Source organism: Pteronotus mesoamericanus, unplaced genomic scaffold, assembly GCF_021234165.1.
Source record: "Pteronotus mesoamericanus isolate MK-2021 breed Mesoamerican mustached bat unplaced genomic scaffold, CSHL_Meso_final contig_20, whole genome shotgun sequence".
Classification (NCBI taxonomy): domain Eukaryota; kingdom Metazoa; phylum Chordata; class Mammalia; order Chiroptera; family Mormoopidae; genus Pteronotus; species Pteronotus mesoamericanus.
In genome coordinates this window covers 23,114,832-23,128,334 of record NW_026555085.1, presented here as the reverse complement: position 1 = coordinate 23,128,334, position 13,503 = coordinate 23,114,832, and the positions used below count along the sequence as shown (strand labels likewise).

Below are 13,503 nucleotides of genomic sequence, written 5' to 3'. Positions count from 1 at the left end.
TTTGCTCAACAGACTCGGTAAGCAAATTGAAACACATTTAAGAATCATGGTTCTCGGGACGGTATCTCTTTTGGTGTTCTGAGACCAATTCCAATGTGTGTGTGTGTGTGTGTGGTGGGAGAGATTCCCCCATAACAAGCAATTTAGAGACACCAGCTAGTGTTTTAGAATTCAATTCAATTCTGACATTGCCTATATGGAGGTAACATCAGATTCCACAGGTTAAGGGTTCAGTCCTATAAGACTGCTTCCACCCCCACACCCCTAAGACGCCAGTCACAATTTCAGGTTGTTGCTTGTACTTCTGGCCAACTGGCTATAAATCAGAGTTTCCACAACCCTATCCAACTCAGGATGCCAATTGCATGTCCAAGTTATCTGTACTTCTGACTGACTGGCTATAAATTAGAGGTTTTCATGACCTCCTCCTTGGGTTTGATTAATTTGCTAAAGCGGCTCACAGGCATAGAGAAACATTTTACTGACTAGATCACCAGCTTATTATAAAAGGATATAACTCAGGAACAGCCAGACTGAAGAGATGTGTAGGGCAAGGTAAGTGTAAAGAGCAGGGAGCTTCTGTGCTCTCCCCAGGCACGCCACTCTCCTAGCACTTCTTCATATTCACCTACCAGAAAGCTCTCTGAAACCAGTCCTATGGGATTTTGTAGAGGCACCATTACATAAGGATGACTGATTAAATCATTGGCTATTCGTTATTGATTCAACGTGTAGCCCCTCCTCCTCCCTGGAAGTTGGGGGATAGGTGCTGAAAGTTTCCTCTAATCATTTGATGGTTCCCCTGGCAACCAGGCTCCATCCTAAGGTTACCAGAGCTTTTCAAAGGTCACCTCGTTAACTTAACAAAAGACACCCTTATTGTTCTAACTACAGGATATTCAGGAGCTCTGGGCCATGAATAGGGTAGACATCCAAATCTTTTTTTTTAATTATTATTATATATCACAATATCTCCAAACAACCAATGCTGAAATTTCTTCAGTAGAGGCACAGAAGTATGTGTCTGTACTAATGATTTGAGTAAGAGAACTTTACTAGACTCTGGCTGGTATCAGGAAAGAATATATGAGTTCTCTAAGCCAGTGGTTCTCAAAGTGTAGTATCTGGACAAACATCATTTGCAACACCTGGGAACCTGTTAGAAATGCAAATGCCCAAGTCCAATCTCCAGCCTCCTCTAAGCCTCTGTCTCAAGGAGAGCTTTAGGAAATTATAAGAACATCTGCTTGAACTCTTTCATGACACTAAGGTAACTAGTGTCCATAAAAAAACATTACTAGGTTGACACCATGCATCTGGCTGACCTATTTCTCAGTAGCACGCAGATATATAAATTATTTGGCATATAATAAAAGGTCCTTAAGAGGTAATGTAGGTTCACAATACTCAAAGCATACTTCCTGGACCAACAGCATTAGCATCACCTGGGAGCTGTTGAAACGCAAATCTCAGGCCCAATTCCAGAATTACTGTAACAGAATCTGCATTCTAACTGAAAACCACTTTATTCTTATGCACACGAAAGCCGAAGACCAATTGTCTGAGTTCATCATCTGCCCTAACATTGTTCAAAGATATCAAGAAGTCACTCATCCTGAGATAATATGACCCCTTAGAACTCCCAGAAATGAGTCTGATGCCCACACCACCTGTAGGACATCATAATGATTATGGAAAAATTATTGCATGGTTTTCCTCAAATCCTTCAAAAATCTCTAGTAAGAGTTACTGTTTACTGAATTTTACTATGTTCTAGATATTTCTTTACATAAATTACCTGATATAATCTTTGCAGCAGCATTCTGGGTTAAGATTAATTATTATATTGTACATGTGACAGATAAGAAATTGAGACACAGAGAGCGAATCACTTGTTCACAGTTAATTATCTTGTAGAAGACAAGAAATTATTCAAAACCAAACATGCTGGTGCCATATTGCCTCCTTAGGGCTATGATCTCTAATGAAATCTATTAACAGTTTCAAACATGGCATCTGATTATTAGAGTAATTGTTGCTGATCATATTTTTTACCAAAATTCAGGAGTGGAGCTGAGGGAGAAGGGAGGTAGAAGAGGCCCTATGTTTATATGTTAGCTTTGAAAGTTAATAAAGATTAAATACATTAATTTATCTCCGAGACCCAAACCCCCCCAAATATCCAAATCTCAAAGTCTATCAAAAGGAGCATAAAAGCAAAAAAGTTACAGAATTTACCATAGATTTTAATTTTTACATTAGGTGGTAACTAAAGTCATTCTAAAGAAATGTTTGTTTTTCTTTTTAATTATTCTCTTTCTTGCTAACATGTAACACATCACACATGCCTATTTTTTAAGGAATTCAAGAGTTTTCAAATAATGAAAAACAAGATCCTAAAGGAGTAATCACTAATTTCTAAGAGGAAAAACATACATTTGTAAGTGAGTGTCTATGAATTTGATGAACTACAAATTCACCATTGAGCCACTTGAATTCTGAAAATACAAAATATGGGACTATTTAGAGGCTATGTTATAAATATGAATACAGAGCAGAGAAATTCTGTTGAATGTTTTTTGGAAAACCAAGAAACATTTTTAGCACCTGGACTGAATTTGAAGGATACTGGACTTGAATTAAAGTTTTGTGCAGAAACCAAGAAAAAGTCAGTGGTTTTGGCTAGATGAAGTGGCTTATTTAAAGCCAGAATTTAACACAAAGCTCCTGGAAAACTAACCTATAGGAATTGGCTACAAGGAGTGGTGGTGTGTGTGTGCATGTAAAAGAGGCAGAGAGAGGGAATTGATTTTTTGCAATAGAAATGTCTTTCACAATTCACTTGGCTCACTGTTTGATTTACAGTCTATAATCTTTCTTAGACAACAATAAAAATTAAAACAAGAGTTTACAAAAATGACTTTGAGGCTTTATTAATCCAATTTTGCAAGTGTTTAAATTATTTTGCTAAAAATCAGTGTAAAACTATGTAGTTTAGAAAAAATATTAAACTATGTATTATAAACTTCTATATATACATGGGTGTGTTTAAAAACTTTCTATAAAAATATTCACTAATGGAATGTTATTTTTAGATCAAGGCTTTCACTGGGAATAGACAGATAAAATTTTGCAAGGCAAGATGAAATGCAGCCAAATAATCTATCCTTTGAATGTAGACAAATAAGATGAATAAAACAGTCTTACTAGCAACCTTGATACCTAAGATGAGGCCTGAATAAACATATGGGTGAGAAATAGGGCTGCAAAAAAAAAGACATTGAGCAATAGAAATAATGACTAATCACAGGGCTCTATTCTTAAGCTTCTTAAAAACTATACCTTTATATATTTTTAGGGATTTTTATATTAATATTTCACAAAAGCCAGCCAGTTTTGCAAATCTTTTGGGAACAATCTTCTCTCATCCTTATTATTAACGGCGAGAGCTAACCATATTACATAGTTTGTTAAGTATATACATACATTTAAGAGCAAATATGTGTTAGGATCAATTACTTATTTACAGTGTTCATACTACCAAGAAACAACTGTAAAATAGTTTCCTACTACTCAGATTTTTTGAAAGTTGATCTATAAAGAGGAAAAGTGTTGGAAAATATAAGGGGCTTGAAATGTTTTTATTAAAGTGGGCAGTAGCAGCTTGGTCTTGTTAATTCCTGATTCCTTTGCTCAAGTATTTAAATTGAAAATTCCAGAGTAAGTGGAAACACAAATGAGTGAGGCTCTTAAGAGGGAAGCTGTATTATTAGGAGAGTTCTAATAAAAAAAGAAAAATAATGGTGTTCAGGAGACAGTGCTGCTATAGAGATATAGCGGACATTTGTTCCTCCCTCCCTCCCTTTCTTCCTTCCTTCCTTCTTCCCTTCCTCCCTTCCTTCCTTCCTTCCTTCCTTCCTTCCTTCCTTCCTTCCTTCCTTCCTTCCTTCCTTCCTTCCTTTCTTCCTTCCCTCCCTCCCTCCCTCAACTATTTATTGAGTGGGTAATGCGTACCAACTGTTTTTAGGCACTGGGGTGAAGCAGGCCACCTTGAGAACTGCATGGTATTCGTCTTGCCTTTCTGAGCACAGACGTTTCTCATTCCCTGAGAGGTGTGAGTGAAAAGAGGCTCTGGGACCTATGGCTGGTGACTGGGTGTTTCCCACATGTGGATTAGAGCAATGGTTCCCAAACTTAGTTGAAAATCAGAACCACCTGGCTCATTTTTTTTTTTTTTTTGAATATACAGTTCTGCACTCAGGCCCACTGAATCAGAATAACTGAGGTTAGGGCCAAAAGTATATTTCCGAGTGTTAACAGGTTTGAGAATCAAATATTTAATGTCCATCTTCTCAACACTTTAGGATTGTCTTTGTGATCATCAAGTTCCTAATGATGGGAAGATTTTTTTTTTCTAATAGAGTTGTAGAACCAGCTGGCTTCGCTGAAACATTAGAAAAAGGAACGCAATGGTCCAGTCCTCAATCCAGAACCCAAAATAATGGTTTACAAAGATAAGCAATTAAATGTATAGACTATTTGCTATGTCACAGGCACTTTATATACTTAATCTCATTCACATTCTCTGGATGAATGTGGAGCCACTGTCATGCCCTAATAGGAGAGTTAAAGCACAGACCTATCAAGTTCTGGAGCAAGGCTATGCCAACTGCACCACTTTCCATTTTAAATATACCTGCTAACATGCTACTGGGTATCATCAAGTGCATTGAGTCATTGATTCCTAGAAAGGTGAATAGAGTCTATCAGTGCTAACTGTACATAGGAAGCTGCCACAGCACAAATCCATGAGAGGTGGCTTCAGAGGACAGTGGTGAAGGGAAATCTTCCCCACAGGCAGAGTGCGAGCAGTACTCTAAGTTGTTCACATTGTAGAGAAAGAAGTGGATAGAATTTAAGACTGATGGACAGTGGTAAATTGCTTGATTGCAGAGCTAAAAATAGCAAACTTTGAAGATTGTAGACAAGGAAAGCAGGTGTATACTCACACAGAAGGACCCATAGTAGTGGCACAGAGCAGGCTTTCTTTGTGTTCATGTTAATGCCTAGCTGAGAGTGTCTACCACAGAGAAAGTCCTTAACAATTAGGTAAACTTGTGATCTGCCCAGTGGAGGCCACCTAAAGCCTGCGCAATGAGCATGAACTGAGTAACTGGTGAAAGGATGATGCCATGCATGGGCCCACAGAAGCTCTTCCTAAAGCTAATCCAGCCAGGCTCTGCCAGTGCCACACCTCCCAGCAACAGCAGAGACCTATACTGAACCCTCAAGTTGGTAGGTTGGTGGTAGATTGATGATTCTGTAATCCTTGCACTCTGAAGAAGGCAGTGATGCATTTCTACCTGAATTTATTCCTACTCTGGATATGAATTTGCCTTTGTTCTTTACCATCAAAATGTTTCCTCAAATGCCTAATCTATCTTTGTGCAGATGCAACTTGACCTTGTGCCATATACCTCCGCTTTCCCCCTGCCCAGTGCTTTTCTTCCACTGTGGCTGAAATGTACATTGGGCTCATGCAGCATTGATGAATAGAGTACACTCAGTTTCTAAAGAATCAAGGTTCACAAGGCCACTCCTGAGAGGTGAGAGGCAGGATCCAAGAGTAGTTTTCCTCTTTCTTCTCCCATGAATACAGGTCTATGATGCATTTCTCAAATCACCTTGGAATGTCCCAGAAAGAGCAAGACAACCCAAAAGAGCTAGAGTGATAGTTTGAGTTGATTATCCTTGACTGCATGTGTAGAGTTTTGCAATAAAGATATGAGCTCCGGCAGAAACTGACCAGGTGGAAGTAGAGATCAGAGAGATTAAAATGAGGACTCTGTAACATTTAAAGCTGACTGCTCCTAGATCCCACATAGTAAGAGAAAAGACTGAAAAAGGTCTCCAGTTATAAAAGGCCTAGTATTTCTGAGTTAAACAAATTGACTCAACTATGCAGCAAAAATTTGATTAAGGGTATTATATTTTCACTCAAGTCTATTGTTTACATTAGTTTAAATCATTAAATTAGGGAGAGGAGCTTGGGGGCGAGACAGCAAGGAAATAAGGCAGACTTGGGAAATAAGGCAGATTTGGGAACTAAGTCAAGGAAACACCTTTTTATTATGGATACTGGCACATGTAACTGGCTAAAAGCAAATAGATTAGAAACCTAACACATTTTAAAGCCACCAGAGTGCTTGCAAAAAATGTGTGACTGCTGAAGTTCAAAACAAATTTCAGTCCCTCACACTGCACAAGCAGGACGCTGTCTATGAGAGCACCGTGTTCCTAGGGAGCGCGCGCTCCTTCTGACCGAATTTGGATGTGGATATGAAGGCAGATGGAGAGGAAAGAACTCCCAGAGGGCAAAATCAGGCCCCAGAAAGTGGCCCTTCGCAGGTAGCCAAGACAATCCATACTGCCAGAGAGGACTCACAATGCCTCGCAAGCAGGATCTCATTACTCTGTGCTGTAACTTTCCATTTTTTCCTTATTTTCAATGGGAGTTTTTATTGAGATTTTGTTGTCCCTGTTATGATACATAATGTGTGTGTGAGTGTGTGTGTGTATGTGTATGTGTGTGTGTGTGTTGGGGGAGATGGCAGGGAATAACTACTCTCTATAGTTCATAGGTTGCCTGTCTGCTACAAGGCACCATAACATCTGGATTGCACATCATCCAAGATTTAGCACAATCTTAAAATCCAAGAGCAAATATCTAATATGTGGGGAGGAAATTGAGTCTAAAGCATAGAAAAGAGGTCTGCCTTAAAAGCTGTAAATCAACATAAGAGGTAATGATATTGTGGTCATGGCTGAGATCTCCTAGGGGCAGATTATAGAATTAGTCTAGGAGAGAGCCTACAGCTGAACCTTATACAACACAAGTATTAATTGTCCACTTGGATAAGCCTACCAGGTAAGTCTAGAAGAAGCATTCAGAGTGAGCAGAGGAATAAGAGCCAAACAAGTAAAAATAATATGTATGCATCAAAAAAGAAAGGGAATTAAGCTATTCTTGAAGATGACTTAAAATTCCAGCAAGTCAAGGCCTTCTAGAATCTCTGACATGAATGTGTTTGGTAACTTATGGGAAAACTACTTTTGTGAGGTGGTTTTTGTGAAACTACTCTATACCATGAGGCCAGACAGAAGTGGACCTCGTGATCAGTATGCAAAGATGAAGAAAGTGAAGTAAGGAACACGAGCAACACTTTGGGGAAAATTTGGCTATGAAGGGGAAGAGATACAGTATGAATTAGCAAGGTTTTTTCTTTTTATAATTTTCATATGAATGGAGATCCTTGAATATATTTAGAATTGGATAGAATATGTCTCTATTACAGAATGACAAAATTGGCACCATGGACAATCACTTTTCCACAAGATAGTGCTAAAGAAGTCTCAAATGAAATTTTCAATGTAGAAAGTAATTTCCTAAAATTTAACACTAATTTTTTAAAGGAAATTGCTACCTAGGAATAATGGAGAACTTCTTAATCTGATATAGAGTATCTACAGAAAACCTATGAAAAACATTATAGTTAATGGTGAAATGGTAAAAGAATGTCCTTTAAGAACAGAAACAAGATAAATGTCATCACTCTCACAATTTATATTTAGCAGTTTTGTGGGTCCTAGATTTAGGGGTGAGGAAGACAAAAAAGAAAGTAAAGGTATAAACACTGGACAGAGAAAACAAAATTCTAATTATTGAAGAACATCTACATAGGAAATAAAAAATGATTCAATAAATTATTAAATTTTATGAGTATTTAATAATGTTGCTATTTATAAATTAATGTATAAAAATAAATTTCTAAAGTTCAAATACACAGTTTAAAATATAATCCTTAAAAGATATGATTTGTAGTAGCAATTGTAATATTTAGCAATATCTAGAAATAATTATAGCCAAAGCGATTTAAGAAAATTGTTATTTTTACTGAGAAAATAATAAAAACTAATTGAAAGGTATAAAAAAACTATATCCATGTATCAGAAAGCTCAATATCATTTTTAAAAAGGCAAATGTCTGGAAGCAGGTGAAGGATAGGGGAATGGAAGGGTCATGAACAGGGCCCAGGGCATCATAAAGGCGGGCAGTCAGCTGCCTGTTTCAGGAAAGTGGCAAGAAGGTGGAACACATATGAGTTTAGGCTCCAGTTTCCTCACTTATGCTCCACTGGCCTTCATTTACAACACAAATTTAAAGATAAAATCATTAAGAATTTCTGGGTGCAGAGACCTGTGTGACAGCACTGGCCATATGGCCATGAAATTGGCCCTGATGATGTCTAGGCCCTGCCTCCATATAATTTAATTGCATTGGTTTATGGGGCATCAGTGCTTTTATCCTCTCTGTGATTCTTATCTTCAGTAATGGTTGAGAACTGCTGCCCTAGACAATAGCATGCTTGTGTGTATCAGTTACGTACCATGTGTATATCTGTGTATGGGTGCCTCTGAGTTGGGGGAGAAGAGGATGTAACATGGAGGGGCAGTTAAAAAAAGTAAATAAAGACAATGTTATAGATCTCAAACTGAATGGTAGATAACATAATTCTTCATATTATAAATTTTCTTTGGTAAATATTAACCATGTAAAAAAATCTTAAAATGGCAATGGAAAATATCAAATTGAGGAAGGATGGTTGGCTATTCAAGAAGCAGTGAAAAAAATTTCCCTTTATATAAGCGAGAAAACATATAACAGGGCCAATATCATAGAGCCCAAGACTATGCCAGCTCATCACTTTGCCATAAGAGAGTATGAATTCAGGATCATTGTAAGAGGCATGCAGAGTAGTGAATCCTCTCATACCAGTACCCGTGTCTGATATAGGCAACAAAAGTGACATTTACTGGTACTATAAGAAACAGATGTTTTATGCAAAGCATATGGTTAAATAAAAAGAAATAGAATATTTCCAGCAGACCACTCAAAAGATGCTCAGGATTTATAATAAAAATGCAAATTAAAACAATAAAATTTTTCTAAGAATGTTAATTGAAACAAACTTTTTTCTAGTTGCTACCAAGTTTAAAAATGCAAAAATCCTATGGTTAGTAATCTCGTTATTCAAAATCTATTCCATTGAAATGCCAGCTAAAGTGTGCAAGTGTGCAATAAAATTACAACAATGTCTATAATAATAATAATAATAATCATACTCAATCTAAATGTCCACAACAATAGATTAATTAAATAAATTATATATATACATACACACAGACTATAGGATACGAGTCATACTTAATAAAGAATAAAGCCACCGTATATGTACATACTTGCAAATGTGGCTGCCAAATATTTTTAAGTTAAAAAGCAAGCTGTAAAGCAGTATGTATAGTATCATTACATTAAAAATATGGGTATGCATGTGTCAGTAAGGACATATCTATTTGAGTATATAGAAGGCATTCAAGGTATGATATATGAGTATATGTGTTTAAAAGGTTCAAAATAAAAAAAAGTTTCGAAAGAATGTACATGAACCATTGACTCTAGAAAATGGGATGGGGAAGCATTAATTTCTTTTTATTTCTATATTCTTTAAATTATGTTTTGGCTTGTATCATAATCGTATTGCTATGCCTTCCATTTCCTGTAGGATTTAATAGAAATAGGTAGTCTCTTTTCATTTTTATTTTTAAAAGTAATTCCTCAAAAAAAAGAACTGAATTTTCATGGCAGAATAGGGATATTTCCAAAGCTCTTTTAGATGACCAGGATTGGCATTAAAGAAGACAACTCTGAGCAAGGTGACAGGCAAACATTCCTCTCAGTGAACTGTACACCTGCCCATGTGTGCTGACTCCTTTAGCGTAACTGAAAACACCAAATAATCCTTTAACGTTTTTCACCTCTGTGGTCTTCTCTGTTTTAACCATTTTTTCTCTCATTTCTCTGCTTCTGTCAGCCCTGACTGTCACAGATTTCCTCTGTGCTGCAAGATACAAGAAGAAAAGTAAGTCTGTATGTATCCAGAGGTTAGTAGTAAAGGGGATGTTTGTGGCAGAATTCACTTTGTTCATGATGCCCCTTTGCCTAAGCCTGGTCCTGCAGGGGACCTGGGCTCTTTAGTGCATTTTCAAAGCTTAATTTCTTGACCAGAACCAAGAGCTTCTGCCTGAGAGGGCTTTGTAGGACATTGAAGGGACATAAGCTTTTTGCCTACTGTGTCACAGGCAGGAGGACATAGTGGCCTGCGAGTCAGCCAGCCAGGGTTTAGGATCCTGAGTCTGCTGAACGCAGGGTGTAGTACCCTGAGCAAGACATTTAATCTCTTAGCTTCCTTCATCTCGTGTGTGAAACGGAGAAAATAATAGCATCTAGCTCATGGAATTGTTAGGATTAAGTAAGAAAACACGACCAAAATTAAGCACTCAATAAACTTTATAATTATAGTTATTAAAAGACTCTGACTTGGATAAATCCATGTAGATTATTTCCAGATGAATTTTTGCTCCAAGTAAGTGTTCTTCAGACTTCAGAGAGAAACATATTAGTGAGTTATGAAATCCATTCAGTGGGTAGTAGTCAACAGTGAAAATAATTAATGGGATAGAATAACAATAATTTTTCTAAAAAAAAACAGAAGACATTGCACATGAAAAGCTAATGGAAAATGCATTGCTTACTGTGGTCTGAGGTTAAATGAGTTTGAAAAACAATGCTTCTAAGCCAAACAACTGTGCAAACTGAAACCCTTCCCCAATTGTCCTCTCAATTCTACTCAATTCTGACTCTTTCAAGTAAAGTAAGCAAAAGCTAAAGGGCTTTGGGAGCATGCAGTAATGATCTTTATGATAATGTGTGAGTGTGCTGGGGTGATGTGAGAAGTCAGGGGGCAATGGTTAGAGAGCCAGTTCGTTCAAACGTGCTCTTGCTACTTCCCAAGCCTAGGGAGTAGGGGATAAGGATTTTCAGAACTAGCCAAGCCTCAGGATTTGGTTCTTGTTTTTGTTTGAAACTTTTCCTCTTAATTCAAGTACAGAGACTGTGACAGAAAGCTTTTAAGATTCCTTTAATTCTATAAACCTGCCTCTTAAAATCCCTCCTTTTAGTAGGTAATATTTGAGAAGCAAATCTCATAAAGTTTACTCTTACCATGTGAGTGAAGAACATTGTTTTGGATTTTTATTTTTCTAAAACATTGTATAGTACCTCAATGTTTATGGATTTTTAAAAGCCATTTCTACTGTTCCTCTACAAATATTTTTTTGCTTTGTGTAAGTTATAGTAGCTGAGCACAATGAAAGTAAAAAATAGCAATAATTAAATGTATGCATAGCCAATAGACACAGACAGCAATTGGTGAATGAAGGGGGAAGGAAGAGGCAAAGAGGGAAAAAATTTGGGACATCTGTCAACAATAAAAAATTTAAAGATTTAAAAAATATGGAAGAAAACGGGCTTAGAACTAGAAATAGGTTGCCGGACTTGCATTTTTAGGGAATTTATGCCCAAGGAACAGAGTTATCACTAACCTGTAGGATTTAAAATTCTTTTTTTCTGGATACTATTCAGTATGGAGAAACCACATATAAACAACCACGATAATGTAACTATATATATATTTGGTTTAAATTATTTTATTTGCTATTTCTTTCTGTATTGTTATAAGCCATTCAATGTAATTCCAACAGAATTATCCACCTAATATTAACAGAGAGGAAAATTATTTAGAAAATATGACTCAACATATATCATGCTGCAGTTTTTCTATTTGAATTGTTTTATTGAAATATGTCTATAGTGCTAATTATAAAAATTGTAGAATTCCACAGAGAACTCTGTTGGAATAATAACCATATGCTTTGAGTTGTAAGTCTATTACCTAATACACAACAAATCACAACTTGAATCACATTATTATCTATAAAGAAAAATAGAAAAAATTTAAAAGAGATGTATTTGTATATAGTTAATTAGATAGATGTGTTAATACAGATATAGATATACACATAGATGTATCACTCAAACATTTTTCATAAGTAGAAAGATTTGGTTTGCAAAGAAAGCATTAAACATCTATTATTTTTCCTCGTAGGAATGGTGTTTGCAGGTTTGGGGGCTACAACGGGGGCCTAGGTGCCTGGGGATGTTTTGAAATTTGGATAGTTGCATGGACTAACCCGGCAACCATCCAAGATGGAAGATAGATAATGGAGAGATTTTTAATTAGTACATGATCACTTTGTTAGGTTCTTTCTATGAGACTCATAGACAACTCCTTCTCAACCGCTTGATCACTTTAAGACTGCGGACAAATTATTGAAATTCCTAAATCTTAGTTTTCTTCTATCTGAAATTGAGTAAGTAATAACTTTAGAAAATGTGTTTTCCATTCCATCATTACAGTTAGATCAGCAGACATATTAAAGACCAAAGGGAGAAAAACTAAATCCTAGAGTCAATATATTTAACATAGGTCAGTGCAGCCAGATAGTAGATTATTAAATTAAAAATCCCCTGATGAATCCAACCTGGATATACACATCCTTGTACAGCCCCCTCTCACAGTGACTCTGAGCTTGGCCATGTGACTTGCTTGTCCAACAAGACATGAACAAATGAGACAGAACAAACTCTTGATAAGTACTTGCACATTAGCGCCCAGCTACTGGGAAACTGCCTTCACCATTAGGAGTCCCAGGGTCTACTGCTAAAGAGATCCTGGGGAGAAGAACCATAAATCCCAGCCAACAGTGTTTGCTAAACACCATCTTGTACTGCCCAGCCTCAGCTGAGCCTCCAGATGGCTGTAGCTACACGAGTAACCCCGGGGAAAGCAGATCATCAGAAGAACCATCCAACTGAGCCAAGACCAGGGTGCAGAACTGTGAGCAAATAAATGATTATTTCAAGTCCCTAAGTTTTAGGGTGGTTTGTTACTTATAATATATACCTGATACATTCAGTTATCTGTTAGGCTAAACCTTTTATGCTGCTGATAGTGAAATCAATAAACAATAACTTGGAATGACAGAGCATGTAAGTTAAAAACATGTACCACTCACAGACAAATGAGTAAAATACCAAATGCACAAAACACAATAAAAAATAATTTTAAAATGGAATAGTTAACAGAATTATCTTTTTGAACAAATTTTCTGTGCTGGATTACTGTGTTGTGTTGTACAGACAAAACAAGATATACATGTATTATATATAACTTATTGAATATGTGTAACTTACTGAAACATGATCTTCTCTGAAGCATATGCTGGAAAATCTTGCACAAGTGTTCTTCACTTTGTGTAATGGACCTACAGGTGCACTGCACTTGAAGGACTGTACCAAGGGTACCAATGTAAGCTGCTTTGCAGTCATTGCTTCCTGAGCAAGTGAGGTCCTCCTTGCCCAACATACTGATGCAAGTCTCATCTTCATGGCACATTCTAGTCACATGCTGCCAGCATTTGGACTGAAATGTTATATAGCGCCTCCTAGGAGGAGTCAAGAAATGGAATTAGTCTCTGAATAAT

The 13,503-nt window shown here is 36.8% G+C and overlaps 1 protein-coding gene across 1 annotated transcript in view; it reads right to left on the bottom strand.

Moving 5' to 3' along the window:
• GFRAL (GDNF family receptor alpha like) overlaps positions 1–13,503 on the bottom strand; it is a 54,560-nt gene that overhangs the window by 19,393 nt on the left and 21,664 nt on the right. Inside the window, exon 6 of the mRNA XM_054568616.1 lies at positions 13,214–13,464. Within this exon, the coding sequence (XP_054424591.1) occupies positions 13,214–13,464 (251 nt within the window). The remainder of the gene's footprint in view (positions 1–13,213; positions 13,465–13,503) is intronic.